Source organism: Cetorhinus maximus, chromosome 23 (genome assembly GCF_964194155.1).
Source record: "Cetorhinus maximus chromosome 23, sCetMax3.hap1.1, whole genome shotgun sequence".
Taxonomy (NCBI): Eukaryota; Metazoa; Chordata; class Chondrichthyes; order Lamniformes; family Cetorhinidae; genus Cetorhinus; species Cetorhinus maximus.
Window position 1 is genome coordinate 42,351,944 of NC_135901.1, and position 24,198 is coordinate 42,376,141.

General features: G+C 45.2%; 2 protein-coding genes across 2 annotated transcripts in view; one reads left to right on the forward strand and one right to left on the reverse strand.

The window, feature by feature from the left end:
• The window catches only part of LOC144698012 (uncharacterized), a 621,009-nt gene that overhangs the window by 40,254 nt on the left and 556,557 nt on the right, over positions 1-24,198 (forward strand). The window lies entirely within an intron of this gene.
• LOC144698005 (uncharacterized) lies at positions 4,094-24,188 on the reverse strand. The gene is made up of 4 exons (XM_078569951.1): positions 24,125-24,188; positions 22,691-23,565; positions 22,110-22,354; positions 4,094-4,972 (listed from the first exon to the last, which is right to left on the reverse strand). Exons 2-4 carry the CDS (start codon positions 23,460-23,462, stop codon positions 4,094-4,096), a joined length of 1,896 nt encoding a protein of 631 aa, XP_078426077.1. The 5' UTR covers positions 23,463-23,565; positions 24,125-24,188.

Sequence of the window (24,198 nt, forward strand, 5' to 3'; positions counted from 1 at the left end):
CTCTCCTCATTCTCCCAACCAGAATGAAACACTGCACAGCTCAGCTGCCCCTTGCCCACATGAAGAACTTTCTGGAACAACCTAGCAAAGCAAACCACCCAAAACTTTAGCAGTGGTGGGATTCAAACCCACACCTCCAAAGAGACAAGATCCTAACTCCAGTACCATACACTGCTCGGCCACATGACCACGTTCACATCTGGAACATTCAAAATGACTAATAAAATCATGAAAGATGTTTTGTTGTGAGCTGTGTTATTTGGTAGAATTAGAGCGAAGTGCGGGATTGAGCCAGAGCCTAAGTCACCCACTTAAAGGAATGGAAGAGGGGGAATCTTGTCACGAATGTAGTGTTGTGATGTGGTAGATTTTGTAAAAGAAACTAACATTTCTTTTAAATGGGCGCAAGGAACCCTAAAAATAGCTGCTAAAGGTCACCTGACCTTTTACAACTGCAATATTTGCCAAGCTTCTAGGAGGCTTCAAGTAAATTGGAAAAGGACCTACCCAGACATGTGACAACATTTGAAATCCAACGCGCATTTCCACAAGGGTAAACTCATTGACAGTGGTTTCCCTGGAGGTGTGAATAGCTCTTTCCCATCTCACCAAACCTCCCAGAATGGGAATCATTCAAGTTAATGAAAATATTAACAGTTTTCTTGTATTAACACTTTTTTTTCTTTAAGCCTTTTGGTGACATTGTTACTCTGTCCCTCTTTACTCTTCCTTTGCAATGTAAACCAATTTAGATTTGTTTCCAGTCTTGTCATTTCCAAAGGGTCTGGTCCATATTCAATAAAATGTTTGTTGATGGCTTCCTGTTCTTTCTTCCTTCTAATGTCACGAGGGTGTTCTGTGAGTCTAGTTCTTAATCTGTTCCTTGTCTCTCCCATGTATCAGATTTTGCAATGTTTACATTGGATTACATAAACAACATTGTTGTTCACATTTTTGATTCTGTGGTTTAAAGGGATGTTTTCCCTGTGTTGAATTTTTGTCTTGTTTTCAGGACTTTGAAGTGCTTGAATGTTATACAGTTACTATTCCCACAATTTGGTGTGGTTTGTGTGCTCACCTTGCTGCTAACAAAAAGATCCTTTCGGTTTTTATTCCTTCTAAAGGCTGTTATTTTTTGGTTTAGTGAGTCGATTCCTTCATTTAAGTTTTCAAAATTAGTTTTAATTACTTTCTTTATATGTAGGATCTTATTGCAATATCCCATAATAAGTGGTATTTTTGGGGCCTAATCTATTTAATCTTGGAAGGTTGTCTAATTCTTTCCAAAAATTGGATTTGATATGTTTAAGGAACCTTTTTGTGTATGCCCTCTGCCACAACGCAGTGAATAAGGTATTGACTACACTGTTAAATCTACCTGTTCTGTACAAATGCCATGGAATCGCAGCAGTTGTGAATTCACTAATCCATGGAAAGTGTGTTTAGCATGGCGTCTTTTGGTATGTAATAGGGTGCGCGTGTCTGTTGGTTTGAAGAAAACCTTAGTTGCTAATGTGTTTTGTGTTATCTTCTTGTGTTAGTTTGAACTCTGTGGTGTCTAAGAAATTCATTTTATTTCTGTATTTATTGTTTCAATCTGGTTAGGGACCAGTAACTTTTTGTTTAAAGGAGACAATATTTGAAATCTCAAGTACTAAGAGAATAAAATTACAAACTTCCACAGTTTTAAACAAACAAGTTAAACTTTATTATACAAAGTCAGAAAAGTAAAACAATTGGCAATATCTATCTTATACTCTAACATTCAGAATTAACATGAGAAAAATATGAAGTAACAGGCAACTGTGGTCAAACATAGTGCACTGCACACTAAATAGCAGACAACCAAGACAGTTCCCACAGATTTCTCAGCAACCCACCCAGATGTCAGTGTTCACTGGGAGTCACACAATCTCGTGAAAACTCCATCTCCCTCACAAGGGTCTCCACTTTCAAGAATCTAGCCTCTCACATCCCTCAAATCTGCTCTGACTCAGATTGCCTCAACAACTGCACACCTCCCAATGGTTCAATCTCTTCTCCTGAGCCTGCGCTGCCTGTCCCACTCTGGACATGTGCTGGAACTCCCAGGGAATGCTGGGACGCCTAGTCCTCAGTCTCCAGCCAGAAAACATCACAGAGAGACAGGTAAGTTCATGTTTCTTAACATTGTTGTGACTTTGATTTTGATAGATAGTGATTGTTTGTACAGATTCCTCCAGTTCTGTCTCCGTGTGGGACCAAACTCCTCATGTATCATCTAGAAATCTGTAATAACATAATGGTAGCTTGGAACATTTTTTGAAAACACTCTCTTCCCATTCCCCCACACATTTATATATTAACATGGGGGGAGGGGCAGGGGTGTGCAAATTTTTTGCGAGTGGCTATATCTTTAATTTGAAGATTGTATTCTCCATCTGAATTCAAAGTTGTTTTTTGTTAGTCCCAGATATAATAATCAGATTATGGCTTTGCCTGGTCCATGAGATTGTGGAAATTTATTCAAGATGTTTTGGATGACTGCAATCCCTCTGTTTCTATGTTGCTTTCCAAACTCTCAATTTCCATTGTGAAGAGTGTGCTGTCGGAAGGGTGCGGTGAGGGATTTTTCTGAGCGGTAAGTATCCTTAATGTAATTGGGCTAATATTGAGCTGGGGGGTGGGATTCAAAAATGAATCAGTGTGTTCTGCCATTCTGTATGATTCACTGCCACAGCCTGTAATGATTGAAATTTGGAGGATTTCTCATGATACCGTCAGGTGTCCAGGTATTTATGTATTTTATAAAATGTCCTTGGTTGCGGCTGCTGTCCCTTTAGGTATTCCATCTGTTTTCGATTCATGTAGTTGGAATCTTTAAGTTCTGTTAGTCTGTTCTTAACTTCTTTTTGTCTCTATTGATACATGAACTTAGTTCACTTGGTGCAGTAATCTGTCTTGTTGAGTTGTCTGTTTGCTTCAGTAAGGTTTTGTTGTCTGTCCATATCTATGTTACTGCCTTTGTCAGCTGGTTTTATGGCAGTATCTGTATTGACTTTTAATTCTTTGATCGCTTGTCTTTCTCTCCTCAATGAGGTTTTGTTTATCCTTTACATCAGGGATTCTCTCGATTCCTGAGTTGCTTTGATGAAGTTAGATATTTCAGTGTTCATTTCATTCTCTGGAGGAATCCAATCTGATCTGTGCAGTGAACTTGGCCTATCTGAAATTGAGTAATCAGAAAAGTCGTCTTGTGTGATTTGTTGGGTAGGTCTCCACCCGGGTGTTGTGGTTGGTGAGCTGGATGATCCGTATTGGCATTTGCATTTCTCTGTCACCCAGAACCCGGAGTCTTGACCCACACAGGACCAGTTTGTTATTTGTGTTTCTCTGTCACCCTGTATCTGGAGTCTTGACCCACACACGACCAGTTCGTTGTTGGTGTCGGGGTCTTCATGGCCTCGCACGGCTCATTTTTGCTTTTCCAGGGATCAAAACCATGAGACACGAACTCTTCGCTAGTCCCATTGTGGTCTGTGAGAGGGTAAACTCCTCACCAGTCCCTTGTTGGGGGTCTGCTGTTTGGGATTAATCACTGTTGGGTGACGTGTTATGTCCAGCGACCTCGTGGATCCCATTGAGACACCCAGGGCGGTGCCATCAAAACCTCGTCCTTGTGGCTGGGGTGGATTTCCTGCAAGATGAGGGACTCCATGGTTTGGACCAAGCTCACGGCTGGTCCGACATGCATTTCCCACATTACACAGGGACTACACTTCAAAAAGACTTCACTGCCTGTAAAGCACTTTGGAACATCCTGAAGCTGTGAATGGTGCTATATAAATGCACATCTTCCATTAAAAAAGGAGAGAAGGACCAAGGCCAGAAAAGTCCTTAACAGAACATCAATCAGTCTCCTCTGTTCTTAGAGAAATCATGGACTCGAGCACTGTGTATTTGACACTAAGCTGATTTATTTAACCTTTATCCAGAATATTAAACTCCAGCCCAGTTACCGGGATTATTAACATCAGCAAAAACAAACCCCAACTGTCAGAATGAACATGGTTCAGTCCTAGATTAGATTAACAGCAGAATCCAACCCCTGCAGTCACTTGTAAATGCACTGGTGTGTCTGCAGGGTGGATGAATGACTGAATCCCTTCCCACACACGGAGCAGGTGAACGGCCTCTCTCCAGTGTGAACTCGCTGGTGTTTCAGCCGGAGGGATGGGTGAATGAATCCCATCCCACACATGGAACACGTGAATGGCCTTTCCCCAGTGTGAACTCGCTGGTGTGTCAGCAAATCCACTTTGCTTTTATAGCTTTTCACACAGTAAGAACATCTAAAAGGTCTCTTTTCAGAGTGAACACGCTGATGTGAAGTGAGCTGGGTTAGTTGAGTGAATCCCTTCCCACACTTGGAGCAGGTGAATGGTTTCTCCCCAGTGTGAATTCTCTGGTGTATCAACAGAATCTTTCTGCTTTTAAAGCAATTTTCACAGTCAGAACATTTAAAAGGTCTCATGTCAGAGTGAACAAGTTGATGTGAAGTGAGGGTAATTAACTGAGTGAATCCCTTCCCACACTTGGAGCAGGTGAACGGCCTCTCTCCAGTGTGAACTCTCTGGTGTCGCAGCAGGTTGGATAACTGAGCGAATCCCTTCCCACAGTCAAAGCAGGTGAATGGCCTCTCCCCAGTGTGAACTCGCTGGTGTATTTGCAGATTCTTTTTGCTTTTAAAGCTCTGCTCACAGTCACAACATTTAAAAGGTCTCATATCTGAATGAACAAGTTGGTGTGAAGTGAGGTTAGTTAGTCGAGCGAATCCCTTCCCACAATCGCAACAGATAAACGGTCTCTCCCCAGTGTGAATGCGTCGATGAGTTTCCAGCTCAGAAGGGGATCTGAATCTCTTCCCACAATCCCCGCAGTTCCACGGTTTCTCCATGGTGTCGATGTTCCTGTGTCTCTCCAGGTTGGATAATCAGTTGAATTCTTGTCCACACACAGTACACTTGCACAGTTTCTCCCTGCTGTGCATGGTGAAATCTTTGTTTCAGGTGGTGTAACAGGTTAAAGCTCCTTCTACAGTCAGTTCACTGGAACACACTCACTGTGTGTGCGTCTCGGTGCTTTTCCAGTCACACTGATGTTTCAAATCTTTACCCACAGACAGAACAGACAAATATATCTCCTTTCACAGTCAATGTCCAATGATATTTAGGTCTCGATGAATCGAGTGACGCAGTCAGATCTTGATGTAATGTTTGGTTTGAGTTTCCCGTCTGCAAATCATCTCCCTCTTCTCCCCTGTAATAGGAGTTTACAAAAACCATCACTGTAAGTACAGGATAGAAATTCAAAACTGACAATTCAAGTTTCTTTGGGACATTCTTTCCCCAAACATGTGGTCCAATCAAACTAAAAGAAGCTCAAATCAGCAACAAAGTCCCAATAAAAGCAAAGGGAACCTTCAGAACTGAAGCAGAATGTTTTTTTCTAGTGTCTATGAGACACTCTGTACCCTGAGGTGCCCACTGGTTGTGGGAGGTATCAAGCATACCGATGGACACCGCATGTTCCCTCTCCAGGGACACCCGGGCACGGACAAGACCATGGAAGAGAGATTGGCAGCCAGTGTGACCACCCCCACGTGTGTCACCCATCCTGGATCTACAAATTCATGTTTCAACCTGGCCCATGAACAGTTTCAGGAGAAGATTCTCTGACTTACCCACTCCCCCTCTGCACTGGTCAGACAAAGATTCGGAGAATGGAACAGCAGTGTCACCAAAGGTTGAGGGTCATCCCTTTCAGGTAACTTTACAGGGGCTGCAACCTCTCGCTCTGAATATATACAAGGCCCGTGAAATTCTCTCCGCTTCAAACATCACCTGTCGCCTGAAAGTGGGTAAAGCTGCTGAAAAACCTATTCTCCAGGTTAAGTATTGTCCGGACACTTGGACCCGGTTGGGAACAGACACGCTGAAGCCCCGCCCACTGTGGCGTCATCAAGCCCTGCTCCCCTCTGAAACAAGATGGCGGCCGTTAATCTGTGTCTAGTCTCGGTTAAAAGCCCCGGAGCTGCAAACCCAGGACCTGCAGGTCTCTGCTCGGGGTTTTAGGCCTTCACCAGGTGTTTAAAAACCATCCCGACCAGCCGCCGGCTCCATTGCTCCCGTCGCGTATCTACAACCTCACCGGCTGCAGAGGAGACCGAAGAACTTCTCTCCCCATCGCCATCACTGACACTGCGCATGCTTCAAACACTGTCCGGCACTGCGCCTGCGCACCGCTCGCTAGCGGCCTGGATAGGTCACATTCACCATCGTGGAGAATGCTGGGAAAAGGCTTCGCCATTGCCTGCCTAATGAGAAATGGTCATTTTGTGCTACAATGTCGTGATTGGGGCAGTAAATTAAAATTTGGGGCACTCAATCAGATTAGCAATCAAATTATGCAGTAACCTGAATGTATAGACCACCTATGCACCCAAAAGAAGGGAAGTGGGAATTTTCCATTTAAGTGCCATTGATACTTAATGAGGAGGACATTATTCTCTGTGTCTTGACTGAACATTGACATGCAAAGGGAGAAATGAATGACCTTTAAACACCTCGTCCACTTGGCACAGAACTGTCTGAAACTCATATTAGAAACCACATGAAACAAAATAATGACTAATATTAAACTATTTACAAAATAATTAAAAAATATATACATATTGGGGAGCGGTGGCATCGCGCTGATGTCACTAAACCAGTAATCCAGAAGGCCAGCTGATACTCTAGGGACTTTGGTTCACGTCCCACCACAGCAGCCGGTTCAATTTAAATTCAATTAATAAATCTGGAATTTAAAGCTAGCCTCAGTAACAGTGACAATGAAACCATTGTCGATTATCATTTTTAAAAAAAAATCTGGTTCACTAATGCCTTTTAGAGAAGGAAATCTGCCAATCTTACATGGTCTGGCCTACATGTGACTCCAGATCCACCAAAATGTGTTTGACTCTGAATGGCCCTCTGAAGTGATGTGGCAAGCCACTTGCTTCAAGGGCAGTTGGGGATGGGCAGCAATTGCTGGCCTTGCCCAAATGCCATGAAAGAAAGTTTTTAAAACCCCCGCCACTGAATGGCTACAATTTCAGAGGGAAGTGAAGACAGAAAGTCCAGAAAATATGCAAGACAATGGTTCCCCTTCCAAGTAAAACAAACCCAACTTCACCTAACCTAATTGAAGTTCCTCATTGCTCGTGAATCTTTTCTGCACACTCTCTAATGCCTCACTTTCTTCCTGTGGTAAGGTGCTCAGAATTGGACCCAATCCTGTGCCTGGTGCCAAGCCAGTGTTTTATTGAAGTTTATTCTAACTTGGTTGTTTTTATACTTAATTCCTCTATTCATAAAGACCATGATTCTGTGTGATTTATTCACTGCTTTTTCAGCCTGCCCTGTTACCTTCAATGATTTGTGCACATAAAGCCCCAGGTTCAACTGCTCCTGCACCATTTTACACTTGTATCCTTTATTTTCTATTGTCTCTAATCGTTCTTCCTCCCAAAATGAATCACTTCACACCTCTCTGAATTCAATTTTATTTGCCACTTGTCTGCCCATTCCACCATCTTCTCCATGTCCTCTTAAAGTTTCTCACTATCCTCCTCACTGTGAACACAACTTGAAAATTTGGTTTCATTTTCAAATTTTGAAATTTTGCCCTGCAGACACAAGTCTAGGTCATTAACATATATCAAGAAATCAGTGGTCTGAACACTGACTCCTTGTGATCCCACTGTCTACTTTTTCTCAATCTGAAAAAACAATCATTCTCCATGCATGTTGTTTCCTGCCGCTCAGCCAATGCTGCCTCTGCCCCATGGTCTTTAACTTTATTGACAAGCCTGTTACTTGGTACTGCATCAAATGCCTTTTAGAAGTTCATGTGCACGTCAATTGTGTTACCCTCATCAACATTCTGTGTTGCCTCATCAATAAAACTCAAGCAATTTAGTTCAACACGATTTGTCCTGAACCAATCCGTGCTGGCTTTATTTAACCCACAGTTGTACAAATAACTTAATGTTGGCCTGAATTGCTGCTTCCAAATGCTTTCCCACGACGAGGTTAAACTGACTGCTCTGTCAGTGCTGAGGTGATCCTTCCATTTAAGATTAGTAAGGATTTAATATTGGTGAGAGGAAGTGTGAGGAAAAAGCGAGAAGTGATGAAGTTGTAACAACATTTGAAGACACTGATAAATAGCTCAATAATTAATCAGATTTCAAGTCATAAGGTACTGATAAAAAATCTAAAGTATGATTAAATGAATTGAATTATTAATAAGTGTCAGTCAGAGTGCTTGGAATGGAGAAACGAACAGTACTGAATGCTTAAAATATGAAATAAAAACAGTAAAAACTGGAAACACTCAGCAGGTCTGGAAGAATTTCTGGAGAGAGAAACAAAATTGACGTTTCAGGTCTGAGAGCAAGTGAAAGCGGGGAGGTGGGAAGAACAGAAGGAAAGGTCTCTGAAAGGCTGCAGGGCGAGAGAGATTAGGTTTCATGATGCAGGGTCAAAGGGAGTGGTAATGGGACAAATGAAAGCACAAAAGGTGTGTCGATATGAGGCGTGAATGGCACCATCACAACCGTCTGATTGCAAATTAAAGAAAATAAGAGAAATGAGAAAGAAAAACAAGGACGCAAAGAAACAAGAAACAAAATGTGGGCAGAGATTATGATAGAAAATTGTTGAACTCAATTTTGATTCTCCAAGTCTGTAAAGTGCCTCCTTTTGATCTGGTAATGAACTATTACATTTCTACCCATGCACTGTTCAGATGAAAGATCACAGAGTTGTCACGTTAACTCTGTTTCTCTGTCCACAGATGCAAACCTGCTGAGGATCTCCAGCATTCTCAGTTTCATGATGGGATTGTAGACTGTGAGAGTTTGTAAAGGTAGAGATTGTCCGAAATTAATTTGTCACATCGACAACAAATGTCTGGGCCTCATGACACTCCAGTCTCACTACTTTACTTTATATTTGGGTCTGGGGGGAGAATGTTCACCGTTTTGTATTCAGTCTAGGGTGAAAACGTTCACTGTTTTATATTCGGGTCCTGTGAGCATCAAAAGAAGAAGCTTGAGGACAGTAACTGCATTTTTGGTCTGACTTTATACAAAATAAACTATCCCGGTGTGAGGACCAAACATTATCAGATTTGCTGCAGTCATTGAAGGCGAGTTAGAAGCTAAATCCTGCAATTCTGTAAATTTAAACTAAAAGCAGAAAGCTGCTGATGGTTAAAGGGGCCGGGGTGGTGGTGGGAGGAGGTGTCTGGAGGAAGTCTGACACACTGCACAGGGTGATCAGAGGAAAGGGGAGGAATTACTTGGTTAAACAGGGTGCCAGGGACAATAGCAGAAGGTGGGAATCACTGGGAATGGAGCAGCGGAATAGACACATCAGAGAATCATAGAATATTGCAGCATAAAAGGGGGCCACTCGGTTGGTCGTGTCTGTGTTAGCCCCCTGAAGGAACAATTTACCTAATGTCACGTCCCTGCCTTTGCCCCATAGCCCTGCAATTAAACAAGATTAAACAAGTCTTAAACAAAACTTGTATGAAACAAGATGTTTACGCAAAGAGGGAGCAGAAAGAAAGAAAAGCAACTTGTTGACATGGTGAATGGGAGTGGGGCGGGTGAGTTGGGGAGGGGATGTGCATGATAATGTACCTGTGCAGGTTAGCGAGGATCCCCAAAGTCCATCAGCCGCCTGCATGGAGTGTTTATAGGGCTCTGGGGGAGGGGAGGAAGAGTCCATTTTGGACACAGCACAGGGCGGGAGGTCACCCCTCCCCCACTCTCCTGGTGACACAAAAGACTCACCTTGGATTGTCCCATAACTGGGCCGGGCGGGGGTCAAGGTGCAGGAAGCTGCAAGCTGATAGGTTGAGCTGTGAACTGGGCGGAGTTGGAGATTTGAGTGACAGGTCTGGGGCTATATCAGAGCAGGCACAGTCACTGCTCCCCCTTTCCTCGTGGAAGTTTCACTGGAGTCATGTTGGTGAGTGTTTCTAAACTCTGTCTCACTATCCCGGGAATGGAGGTGGATTGGAGGTTGTTGTGAGTGTGAGATTATATTGTTTCTCCTCATTCTTCCCGCTTCTCCCACTCCCAGTTCCAGGCTGCAGGTTCCAGTGATTTTGGATGCAGGGAGGTTGTTAGTCTTGGCAACAAAAGCAGAAAATGTTGGAAAACTCAGCAAGTCTATCAGCATCTGTGGAGAGAAAGACAGAGTTAACGTTTTGTGTCCGTCTGACTCTTCTTCAGAGTTATTTTGTTAGTTTCGGCATTGGTGTAGGTGCGCAAGCGCAGAAACGCGGCTTATTTCTTCTGTAATAATGGCGGGTCACCCTACCCTGAATGCACCGCGGGATCGAATACTGTCTATCTCCATCAGCAGGGACCCAACCCGCCTTCATTTCACTATTTTGAAGTTAATTTTCCATTTCTCCGTGTAGTCTGCAAGTCTGCTAAAGTATTCCTGTAATTTTCTGCAGTTCTTCATCTTTTTACCTCTCACGGCGCCATTGTTGCCACCCCCAGATTGCGACAACCGACCTTCGATAAGAAAATAAATAACTTTTAGATAGAGCGGTTTCTGGGCCTATAGCATTGTGGGAATTTTGGCCGCCATTATTCATCGGCTGCTGCTGAGCGTTTTCGTGCAGTTTGCAGGCAGGTCAGTGACCTGAGCTCCTAGCTCTGTTTCTTAATCGACTTATGCTGCCTGACAAGCTGGATATTTGAAGTCTTTTATATTTTCATTTCAGATCCAACATTGCAGAGTTTTGCTTTCGTTTCATTGTTTTATAGGACTGAGTTTAGCAACACAGGCAGACCAATTCGGATAAAATCAAAATATTGGGGATGCTGGAAGTCTGAAATCAAAACAGAAAATGCTGGAAAAAAAACTCACCTGGTCTGACAGCAACTGTGGAGAGAGAAACAACCGAGGTTTTTTGTTAACTCCATTCTTGGTATTTGGGCGTCACTAACAAGACCAGCAGATATTGTCAATCCCCAGTTGTCTGTTGGTCAGGTGTTGGTGGACCTTCTTCCTGAACCACTGCAGTCACTGTGGTGAAAGTGCTCCCACAATGCTGTTTGGTAAGGAGTTACAGGATTTCCACTCAGCGATGATATATATCCAAATCATCAAGGACAACTTGTATTTATATAGCACCCTGGATAGAATAAAACCTTCCAATGTGTTTCACAGGAATATTATGTTGCAATATTTAACACTAAGTCACATAAGCAGGCATCAGGGCAGATGATCAGAGGCTTGGTCAAAGAAGTAGGTTATAAGGAGAGTCTTAAAGGATGAGAGGGAGGCAGAGAGGTCTAAGGAGAATATTTCAGAGTTTATGGCCTGGGCAGCTGAAGGCTCGGTCACCAATGGTGGATCAATTGAAATCAGGGATCCTCAGAAGGCCTGAATTAAATGACTCCAGATATCTGGGAGGGATGTAGATTGGAGGATATTATAGAGATAGTGAGGGGTGAGGTCACTGAAGGATTTGAGAACAAGGCTGAGAATTTGAAAACAAGGATAAGAATTTGAACATTGTGGTGCTGCCTAACGAGAAGCCGATGTAGCTCAGTGAGCACAGGGGTGTTGGATGAACAAGTATTAGTGCGAGTTAGGACAAGGGAAGCGGAGTTTTAAATGATCCCATGTTTATGTGGGTAGCTAGTAATAGTCCAGTTTAGCGGGAACAAAGGAAAGGATGAGTTTCAGCAGCAGATGAGCTGAGGCAGGTGTGAAGTTTGGCAAAGTTACTGAGGTACAAATAGGCGGTCTTGGTGATATGTAGTTAGAGGCGCAGCTTGGGGTGAAATATGACACCAAGATATTGAATAGTCTGAAACAAAAATAAAAATACCTGGAAAAACTCAGCAGGTCTGGCAGCATCTGCGGAGAGGAACACAGTTAACATTTCGAGTCCGTATGACTCTTCAACAGAACTAAGTAAAAATAGAAAAGAGGTGAAATATAAGCTGGTTTAATGGGGCGGGGTTGGGGGGGGGGGTGAAGTGGGACAGGTAGATCTGGAAACAGGGCCAGTGATAGGTGGAGATAAGCAAAAGATGTCATAGACAAAAGGTCAAAGGGGTGTTGAAGGTGGTGATATTATCTAAGGAATGTGCTAATTAAGGGTAGAAAACAGGACAAGCAAGGTACAGATAAGCCCTTGTGGGGGTGGGGTGAAGGGAAGGGATCGAAATAGGCTAAAAGGTAGAGATAAAACAATGGATGGAAATACATTTCAAAATCATGGAAATAGGTGGGAAAAGAAAAATCTATATAAATTATTGGAAAATATAAGAGGGATCGGAAAGGGGTTGGGGATGGAGGAGTGAGTTCATGATCTAGAATTGATTGTTGAATACATATACAGAATTACCTGGAAAAACTCAGCAGGTCTGGCAGCATCAGCGGAGAAGAAATCAGTTAACGTTTCGAGCCTTCATGGCCCTTCGGCAGAACTGAAGCATAGTTAGGAGAAGGGAGAAATATAAACTGGTTTAAGGTGGGGGGGTGGGGAGGGGAGAGAGACGTTGAGGGTGTGGTGATTGTGGAGATGAGCAGATAATCAAAAGATGTCACAGACAAAAGGGTTAAAGAGGTGTTGAAGGTGGTGATATTTGTCTAAGAAAAGTGCTAATTAAGAATGGAAGACAGGATATTCAAAGTACAGCTTTAGTGGGGGTGGGGTGGAAAGACTAACAAGGTTTTAGTTTTAGATTTAAAAATAATGGAAATAGGTGGGGAAAGAAGAATCTATATAAATTATTGGAAAAAAAAGGGGGGGGCGCGGAGAAACGGGGTGGGGATGGGGGGAGGGGGAGTTTAAGATCTAAAGTTGTTGAATTCAATATTCAGCCTGGAAGGCTGTAAAGTGCCTAGTCAGAAGATGAGGTGCTGTTCCTCCAGTTTGCGTTGGGCTTCACTGGAACAATGCAGCAAGCCAAGGACAGACATGTGGGCAAGAGAACAGGGTGGAGTGTTAAAATGGCAAGCGACAGGGAGGTTTGGGTCTTTCTTGCGGACAGACCGCAGGTGTTCCGCAAAACGGTCGCCCAGTTTGCGTTTGGTCTCTCCAATGTAGAGGAGACCGCATTGGGAGCAACGAATGCAGTAGACTAAGTTAGGGGAAATGCAAGTGAAATGCTGCTTCACTTGAAAGGAGTGTTTGGGTCCTTGGACGGTGAGGAGAGAGGAAGTGAAGGGGCAGGTGTTGCATCTTCTGCGTGGGCATGGGGAGGTGCCATAAGTGGGAGTTGAGGAGTAGGGGGTGATGGAGGAGTGGACCAGGGTGTCCCGGAGGGAATGATCCCTACGGAATGCCGTCAGGGTGGGGTGAAGGGAAGATGTGTTTGGTGGTGGCATCATGCTGGAGTTGGCGGAAATGGCGGAGGATGATCCTTTGAATGCGGAGGCTGGTGGGGTGATAAGTGAGGACAAGGGGGACCCTATCATGTTTCTGGGCAGGAGGAGAAGGCGTGAGGGAGGATGCGCGGGATATGGGCCGGACACGGTTGAGGGCCCTGTCAACGACCGTGGATGGAAAACCTCGGTTAAGGAAGAAGGAGGACATGTCAGAGGAGCTGTTTTTGAAGGTAGCGTCATCAGAACAGATGCGACGGAGGCAAAGGTACTGAGAGAATGGGATGGAGTCTTTACAAGAAGCGGGGTGTGAGGAGCTGTAGTCGAGGTAGCTGTGGGAGTCGGTAGGCTTGTAATGGATATTGGTGGACAGTCTATCATCAGAAATTGAGACAGAGAGGTCAAGGAAGGGAAGAGAAGTGTCAGAGATGGACCATGTGAAGATGATGGAGGGGTGGAGATTGGAAGCAAAATTAATACATTTTTCCAGGTCCCGATGAGAGCATGAAGCAGCACCGAAGTAATCATCGATGTACCGGAGAAAGAGTTGTGGGAGGGGGCCGGAGTAGGACTGGAACAAGGAATGTTCCACATACCACATAAAGAGACAGGCATAGCTGGGGTCCATGCGGGTACCCATAGCCACACCTTTTATTTGGAGGAAGTGAGAGGAGTTAAAGGAGAAATTGTTCAGTGTGAGAACAAGTCCAGCCAGACGGAGGAGAGTAGTGGTGGATGGGGATTGTTCGTGCCTCTGTTCAAGGAAGAAGCTAAGGGCCCTTAGACCATCCTGGTGAGGGATGGAGGTGTAGAGGGATTGGACATCCATGATGAAGAGGAAGCGGCTGGGGCCAGGGAACTGGAAATTGTTGATGTGACGTAAGGTGTCAGAGGAATCACGGATGTAGGTGGGAAGGGACTGGACAAGCGGAGAGAGAAGGGAGTCAAGATAACGAGAAATGAGTTCCGTGGGGCAGGAACAGGCTGACACGATCGGTCTGCCAGGACAGTTCTGTTTGTGGATTTTGGGTAGGAGGTAGAAGCGGGCCGTCCGAGTTTGGGCGTCTATCAAGTTGGAAGCTGTGGGAGAAAGATCTCCAGAGGAACATTCCTTGTTCCAGTCCTACTCCGGCCCCCTCCCACAACTCTTTCTCCGGTACATCGATGATTACTTCGGTGCTGCTTCATGCTCTCGTCTGGACCTGGAAAAATGTATTAATTTTGCTTCCAATCTCCACCCCTCCATCATCTTCACATGGTCCATCTCTGACACTTCTCTTCCCTTCCTTGACCTCTCTGTCTCAATTTCTGATGATAGACTGTCCACCAATATCCATTACAAGCCTACCGACTCCCACAGCTACCTCGACTACAGCTCCTTACACCTCGCTTCTTGTAAAGACTCCATCCCATTCTCTCAGTACCTTTGCCTCCGTCGCATCTGTTCTGATGACGCTACCTTCAAAAACAGCTCCTCTGACATGTCCTCCTTCTTCCTTAACCGAGGTTTTCCATCCACGGTCGTTGACAGGGCCCTCAACCGTGTCCGGCCCATATCCCGCGCATCCTCCCTCACGCCTTCTCCTCCTGCCCAGAAACATGATAGGGTCCCCCTTGTCCTCACTTATCACCCCACCAGCCTCCGCATTCAAAGGATCATCCTCCACCATTTCCGCCAACTCCAGCATGATGCCACCACCAAACACATCTTCCCTTCACCCCACCCTGACGGCATTCCGTAGGGATCGTTCCCTCCGGGACACCCTGGTCCACTCCTCCATCACCCCCTACTCCTCAACCCCCACTTATGACACCTCCCCATGCCCACGCAGAAGATGCAACACCTGCCCCTTCACTTCCTCTCTCCTCACCGTCCAAGGACCCAAACACTCATTTCAAGTGAAGCAGCATTTCACTTGCATTTCCCCTAACTTAGTCTACTGCGTTCGTTGCTCCCAATGCGGTCTCCTCTACATTGGAGAGACCAAACGCAAACTGGGCGACCGTTTTGCGGAACACCTGCAGTCTGTCCGCAAGAAAGACCCAAACCTCCCTGTCGCTTGCCATTTTAACACTCCACCCTGTTCTCTTGCCCACATGTCTGTCCTTGGCTTGCTGCATTGTTCCAGTGAAGCCCAACGCAAACTGGAGGAACAGCACCTCATCTTCCGACTAGGCACTTTACAGCCTTCCGGGCTGAATATTGAATTCAACAACTTTAGATCTTAAACTCCCCCTCCCCCCATCCCCACCCCGTTTCTCCCCCACCCCCCTTTTTTTTTAAAATAATTTATATAGATTCTTCTTTCCCCACCTATTTCCATTATTTTTAAATCTAAAACTAAAACCTTGTTAGTCTTTCCACCCCACCACCACTAGAGCTGTACTTTGAATATCCTGTCTTCCATTCTTAATTAGCACTTTTCTTAGACAAATATCACCACTTTCAACACCTCTTTGACCCTTTTGTCTGTGACATCTTTTGATTATCTGCTCATCTCCACAATCACCACACCCTCAACGTCTCTCCCCCCGCCCCCCTCAACGTCTCTCCCCCCACCCCCCCCCCCCCCACCCCCACCCCCCCACCTTAAACCAGTTTATATTTCTCCCTTCTCCTAAATATGCTTCAGTTCTGCCGAAGGGCTATGAAGGCTCGAAACGTTAACTGATTTCTTCTCCGCCGATGCTGCCAGACCTGCTGAGTTTTTCCAGGTAATTCTGTTTTTGTTTTGGATTTCCAGCATCCGCAGTAGCTTTTAGCTTTTTGTTTTTATCTTTGATTGTTGAATAGTCTGGTTCAAAGTTGTCAGAGAGATGGATGGCATTGATGGTCAGGGAGTGGAGATTGTAGCTGGAACTGAAGACAATGGCTTCAGTCTTCCCAATATTTAAATGGAGGAAATTTCTGTTCATCCAGTACTGAATGTCAGTCAAGTCAGGACGGTGTGTGACTTGGAGGTAACTATGTTCACAGACACCTGCCACCCTGGTCCTTCTAGCTGGTAGATGTTGCGGGTTTGGGAGATTCTGCCAAAGCTCTGGTAGAGTTGCAGATGTGTAACATCCCTCTCCTTCACGCCCTGGCTCTCCCATCTCCCTCTCTTTCCTCCCCTAGATTTTGGAGTTTTGTATAGGCCCTGTCCAGTCGGCGGGTTCCCGTTCCTAATAGGCATTAGTGAATCCATTGTGTCTGAAAGCTTTCATTGTCACTTTTTCCTCGCGCCAGTCCCAAAAATTACCAGATTCATTCAGCTCAATTTCATAACCTGCCTTTGTGTTTTTGTGGGTTGTCTCTCACTCCCTTTTGCCTATTTTAAACTACTTTCACAGGGCTTGCAGTCCGGAATCTCAAACCCAACATCACATCAGGATCTGACAGTGTCGCCCAATTTATCGTAACCCAAATATCATCGAATTTTGAACACGGAAGTTAAAAGCCTTGTTCACAGTGGGGAGAAACTGTATACATGCTCTGTGTGTGGACAAGGCTTCAGCCGAACAAATGAACTGTCAAACCACAGCCACAGTCACACTGGAGAGAATCCATGGAAATGTGGGAACTGTGGGAAGGGATTTCAATTACCCATCCCAGCTGGAAATTAATTGAAGCACTCACGCTGGAGAGAGGCTGTTAACATTCTCTGAGTGTGGGAAGGGATTCACTCAGTCATCCCATCTGCAGACACACCAGTGAGTTCACACTGGGGAGAGGCCGTTTTCCAGCACTCTGTGTAAAAAGGGATTTGCTGATTCATCCAACCTAATGAAACACCAGCGAGTTCAAAGTCAGGGGTGGCCGTTCACTTGTTTTGAGTATGGGAAGGATTCATTCAGTCATCCCACCTGCTGAGACACCAGCGAGTTCACAAGTAACTGCTTGGGTTGGATTTAGTTCCTAATGATATTGTTGTCTGAAGCATATTCATGGCAGTGTGTTAATAAACTCCAGCCCAGTTATAGATCCTGGATAAAATACAAATAAATCAGCTTTGCGTTAAACACAGTGTGTTGAGTCTTTTTAATATCTTTAACACAAGTTTGTTCCTTTTGAATGGCTCTCCCTCTCGCTCGTCTCCTCCATCCTCACCTCCAGCAACAATGTGAGGATCTCATGGATCTTCTTTGTTTCTAAGATTGAGACAATCCGATCAGCTGCCTCTGCTGCTTCCCTCCCTTCCACTGGCCCAACGGGACAAACTGTGTCTGAAGATCCCACTTGCCCAAGCCCTGAACACACATTTTTCACGAGTTTCTCTCCCGTCTCCCCTCATGCCCTATCAGTGCTCTCTCTGTGCACCACCTGCTCCATGGACCCTATTCCCACTAAACTATTGACCAAACAACCTCCCCATGCCTACTGACATTAACAACAGTTCTCTTATTTCAAGTACTGTCCCACTCTCCTTTAAATCTTCCATCATTACCACTGTCGTTAAAATAACAAACTCTTCACTTCTTCATCTTTGCATGCTGCCGCCCCATTCCCTGCCTCACTTTCCTTTGAAAAGTACTTAAACGTTTTGTAATCTCCAAAATCCGTGTCCAACTTTCTCTGAACTCCAGGTTTGAATCTCTCCAATCAGGTTTCTGCCACGCCACAATACCAGAACAGTTATTTTGAAAGCTTATATGACTGTGACAAAGGTAAACTTTCCATTCTGGTCTTTCTCGACCTGTCTGCTGTGGGCCCCTCTCTCACTGGCCTTGGTTTCCATCTATTGTTCTGAATGATTAACAGCATTACCCTTCTACCTAAACTGTCCAAACCATTTATTGAAACTAGGGAACCTTCTTGTTCTCATGGTGTCATTCCATGTCTGCATTCATGCCTTGAAGTCAGCCCTTGAATTGTGTGTGTATTGTTTCATCATGTTCGCACATTTCAGTAACAAATGTTGAAATGTCTGCTCCACACCCACAGGGTTTCATCTGTTTAAAGTCACAAACAGAAAGGTCCAGTTTTCTTCTGGAGTTTGAGAGAAATTAGCTTTCAGAATGATGCAATGTTTCAGTCAATGAGGGAGATCCGGGTTCAGCCCCGCCCCTCGTTCACTCCGATTGGTTGGAGGACCAGCCTCTCCTACTCGACACTCCTGCTCCACCCCCTCTTCCTATTGGCCCGCAGCTGCCATCAATCAGCCGGGCATTGTGAGCTGTCACGTGAGAGGTCAGTGTCGGGGGGCGGAGTTTACAAATCCCGAGGGCGGCCCCAGAGCCGAATCTGAACCAATGAACATTCTCCACTTTCTTCCGGCTTCTCTCCGGCACCAACCTCAAGCAGAGAGCGGGAGACTCCGAGCATGCGCCGTTCACCCGGACAACCCGCACCAGATAGAGCGGTTTCTGAGGCGCACCGGATTGTGGGTAATTTCGGCCGCCATTAGAAACAGTGTCTCAGTTAATCTTTGTCTGAACCCGGGGAATTGAGGGTAGGGTTTCTGTTAGCATAGGGGCTGAAGAATAATAAATACCATGTTCGAGCTCCAAAGCTTCAGACCAGGGTTGATATGGGGCAAAAAGGGAATTTACACAAGGGGGCAGACATATAGCTGAGGTATTAAATGAATACTTTGCACCTGTCTTTAGCAAGGAAGAAGATGCTACCCAGACCATGGTAAAAATGTGAAGTAATTCGGACACTAGATGGGTTTAAAAGCGGGAAAGAGGAAGTATTGAATATCCTATCTGTACTTAAAGTTGTTAAGTCGCCAGGACCAGATGTGATGCATCCATGGATACTGCAAGATGTGAGTTGAAATTGCGGAGGAACTGGACATAATTTTTCAGTCTTCTGTAGACTCAAGGGTAGACCCCAAGGACTAAAGATTGCAAACTTTACACTCTTGATCAAAAAAGGGCGTAAAGATATGCCCAGCGACTACAGACCAATTAGGTTAACTCCTAGAAACAATAATTCTGGACAAAGTTAATCATCACATTGACAAATGCAGGTTGATTATGGAAAGCCAGCATGGATTTCTTAAAGGAAAATCATGTTTAACTAATTTGATGGAGTTTCTTGAAGAGGTAACAGAGAAGGTTCATGAGGGCAATGCTGTCACTATGGTGTACATGGACTTCCAAAAGGCGTTTGTTTAAGTACTGCACAAAAGATTTGTGAGAAAAGTTAAAGCTCAGGCTACAAAAGGGACAGTAGAAACATGGATACGGAATTGGCTGCATAACAGGAAACAGAGAGTAGCAGTTAGTGGATATTTTTTGCACTGGAGGAAGGTTTGTAATGGAGTTCCACAGCGGTATGGTTATGGGACCATTGCTTTTCCTGCCATACATTAATGACCTAGATCTTGGGGCAAAGGCAACATTTCAAAATCTGTGGATAATACAAAACTCAGAAAAATCACAAACTGTGAGGAGGATATTGTAGAACTTCAAAAGTTCATAGACAAGCTGGTGGAATGGGTGGAGAGGTGGCAGCTGAAGTTCAATCCAGAGAAATGTGAGACGATAAGTTTTGGCAGGAAGACAGTATAAATTAGGGGGTACAACTCTAAAGGGGGATGCAGGAGCTGAGGGACCTGTGTGTATATGTGCCTAAGTCATTGTGGCAGGGCAGGTTGAGAGAATGGTTAATAAGTGATACAGTTTCCTGGATTTTTTGAATAGGGGCACAGAGTACAAGAGCAAGGAGGTTATGCTGAGCTTGTATAAGACACTAGTTAGACCTCAGCTGGATTATTGCTTACAGTTCTCGACACTGAACTTTAGGAAGGATGTGAAGGCATTGGAGAGAGTATAGAAGAGATTTACGTGAATGGTTCCAGAGTTGAGAAACTTGAGTTATGAAGATAGATTGGAAAGGTTAGCATGGTGGCATGAGAGAAAAGATGCTCAGAGGAGATTTGATGGAGGCATTCAGAATCATGAGGCGTCTGGACAGAGTCTATAGGAAGAAACTGTTCTGACTCGTGAAAGGATCAAGAACGAGAGGGCACAGATTTAAAGAAGTTATTCAAAGAAGCAAAAGCGATATGTGGAGAAACTTCTTATGCAGCATTGCAATTAAATTTTGGAATGCACAGGTTGAGAGTGTGGCGGAGGCAGGTTCAACTGAAGCTTTCAGGAAGGAATTAGACTGTTATCAGAAACGGGAGGACGTAAAGGGTAAGGTGGGAGAATGGGACTAGGTGAGTTGCTCTTTGGGAGAGCCAGTGCAAACACGATGGACCAAATGGCCTCCTTCTGCGTCATACCAATTGTGTGATGTGGTAAAAATTGTTGGTTAATCCTGACTGTCAATCTCTATCTCTATGTCTGTAAGAGACCAATAGACCATTGTTCTCCCAGTTTACATTCTAACAAGAAGTTCCAAATGTTTGTAGCACTGTGATCTTGTTGTGTGGTCAATAACAGTCAGTCTTCTCTGTCAATCTTGTGCAGAAGGGCTGATGAGGGTAGAATAACTTGGCCTGCAAGATACAGTCTGTGTGAGAGTGATTAGAATATGATTGTGTCATAGTTCAGTGAGACCTGATCGCTTACTGAGTGAGTGAGCCTGTATAAATATAACTCAGGTAAACACAGCTTGTCACAGTCCAGTGAGTTCTGATCACTGACTGTGTGAGTGAGTCTGTATAAATTAGTGATTTTCTGCTAACATAGGGATTGCAAAATAAGAATGATTAATATCCAACTCCTACCATCTCCATCCTGCAAGAATGTAGCTGTTGGCCAATGTTCAGTAATTAATCTGTTTCAGTAAAGTCTGTCATACATTAACACAAAATTGTTCGGCTATGCTCTATTTTTTAACATGAATTAGCAAACATTTTTTACCTCTATGAGTTTGGGTTGTGAACTGGAACGTCTTCACGCTTCTCTGTTGATCTTATCCAGAAGGGCTACTCTGGAAAGAAGGGCTTGGTCTGTAAGATACGGTCACTCTGAGAGTGAAAATGGAACATTTTTATATCAAAGTTCAGTGACATCTGATCACTTACCGGGTGAGTCAGTCTGTGAAAATGTAACTCAGGTAATCACAGCTCCTGTAGGTGATTCTCTGGTTACAATGAGATCGATAAGAAAGGAATCAGGAGCTTGCAGTCCCACCCAGCAGAGCACCAGTGGAGAGGCATTGGAGGAGGATGGTTTGGTCAATGGTGTCAAAGACTGCGGACAGGCCGAGAAGGACTGTGAGGGAGAGTTTACCTTTGTCACATTCACATCAGATGTAATATGTGACTTTGAGAAGAGCTGTTTCGATACTGTGACAGGGGCAGGAATCTTATTGCACGGATTGAAACATAGAGTTCCAAGTCTGATGGGCATGGATTTGGATGGTGACAAGGGTTTGGTAGAGGGAAGGGTGGAAAGAAATGGAGAGGTAGTTTACAAGGACATTGGGGTCAAGGGTTGGTTTTATTGAGGAGAGAGCGATGATGGCAGATTTGAAGGAGAGGGAGAGCCCTTCAAAGCAATTAACGTGTGTTTGAGATATTAAAGAGACTCAAAACAGTGTGTTTAACACAAAACTGATTAATTTAATTTTTATTCAGAGTGAGAACCACGATGACAGGGCTGGTGTTTATTAACATCAGCAGAAACAGGCCCGAATGAACATGGCTCAGTCTGGTTGTGATTAACAGCAAAATCCAATCACTGCAGTTATTTGTGAACTCGCTGGTGTTTCAGCAGGTTAGCAGACTGAGTGAATCCCTTCCCACACTTGCAGCAGGTGAATGGCCTCTCCCCAGTGTGAACTCGCTGGTGTGTCAGCAGGTGGGATGACTGAGTGAATCCCTTCCCACACGTGGTGCAGGTGAAGTGCCTCTCCCCTGTGTGAGTGTGCTTGTGTGTCTGCAGGTGGGATGACTGAGTGAATCCCTTCCCACACTCGGAGCAGGTGAACGGCCTCTCCCCAGTGTGAGTTCGCTGATGTAAAATGAGTTGAGATGATCGCCTGAACCCAGTCCCGCAGTGAGAGCACCTGAACGGTCTCTCATCAGTATGAACAAGTTGATGGGACATCAGTTCCCCGGAACTTTTAAAGCACTTCCCACAGTCTGGGCATTTAAACGGTCTCTCATCAGTGTGAATTCGTTGATGTGTCTGTAGGTGGGATGACTGAGCAAATCTCTTCCCACACTCAGAGCAGGTGAACAACTTCTCCCCAGTGTGAACCTGCTGGTGTCTCACCAGGTTGTTTGAATGGCCGAATCCTTTCCCACACTCGGAGCAGCTGAATGGCCTCCCCTCAGTGTGAGTTTGTTCATGTCTCAGCAGGCTGGATAACTGAGTGAATCCCTTCCCACACTGTGTACAGGTGAACGGTCTCTCCCCAGTGTGAATTCGCTGGTGCCTCAGCAGGGTGGATGAATCAGTGAATCCCTTCCCACACTCCGTACAGGTGAATGGCCTCTCCCCAGTGTGAGTGTGCTGGTGTATGGTGAGTTCAGATGCTCGCCTGAACCCAGTCCCACAGTGAGAGCACCTGAACGGTCTCTCGTCAGTGTGAACACACTGGTGTGCCAGCAGGTTGGATGAGTCAGTGAATCCCCTCCCACACTCGGAGCATGTGAACGGCTTTTCCCCAGTGTGAACCCGTTGGTGCATCACCAAGCTGGATGACTGAGTGAATCCTTTCCCACACTTGGAGCAAGTGAACGGTCTCTCACTCGTGTGAACTCTCTGGTGCCTCAGCAGATTGGATGAATTAATGAATCCCTTCCCACACTCAGGGCAGGTGAACGGTCTCTCCCCAGTGTGAACTCGTTGGTGTGTAAGCAGGTTGGATGAATTAACAAATTTCTTCCCACAATCTGAACAGGTGAACAGCCTCTTCCTGGTGTGACTGTCCCGCTGAGTTTCCAGCTGAACTGTATCAGTGAATCCCTTCCTACAATCTGCACATTTCCATGGCTTCTCCCCATTTTGACTGCATTTATGTTTTGATGGGTCTGATGATCGGCTGAAGCCTCGTCCACACACAGAACATGTGTACGGTTTCTCCCCACTGTGAACGGTGCTTTTTCCTTCCATGTCCATAAACCGATGATATTCAGATCTCGATAAATTGGGCGATTCTATCAGATCCTGTTGTGATGTTTGGTTTGAGTTTTCCGACTGCAAATCTTCCCCTTCTAATCCCCTGTGAAATTGATTTAAAACAAGAAAAAGGGAGTTAGAGAGAACCCACAGAGACACAAAGGCAGGATGGCGTCTCCTCAGGGGCGCAGGTTTCTGCCCTGGGTCTTCATAGGACTGAAAAGACCCACAGATCTTTGGACATAGGGGGCAGGACGTGGCACGAGGTAGCAGAATTCGGGAAGCAGAATTTGCTTCCTTTTCCTTCTTTCTCTGTCGCCGCTCTGCCTCAGCAATAAGACATTGGGACTCAAAGGGTATTGCAACTTGATGGACAAATTGTCTCCATTCTGAACAATGGGAAACAAGCTCCTCCCAGTCATTAAAAACCTTGCCCCCTACAAAGATGGCGGCCCCGCATGCGCCCTGCTCCACATTGCCCCCAATAAAGATGGCGGCCGATAACTGGGCCCGATTTATGGGGGCTGCGGCCCCCGCTCCGTGCAAGCGGGCGACCGCAAAGTTCAATTTTGGGGTTTTCTGATTGCACAACAAGTTTCTCAATCCGCTCCACCCACCCGCCCAATCGACCGCTCCCTCCGCCCAACTATTCTCTTCCTTACCGATTACGGGTCCGAGAAGCGTCTCTCCATCGCCATTACTCACACTGCGCATGCTTCACTCCCAGCCCGGTCCC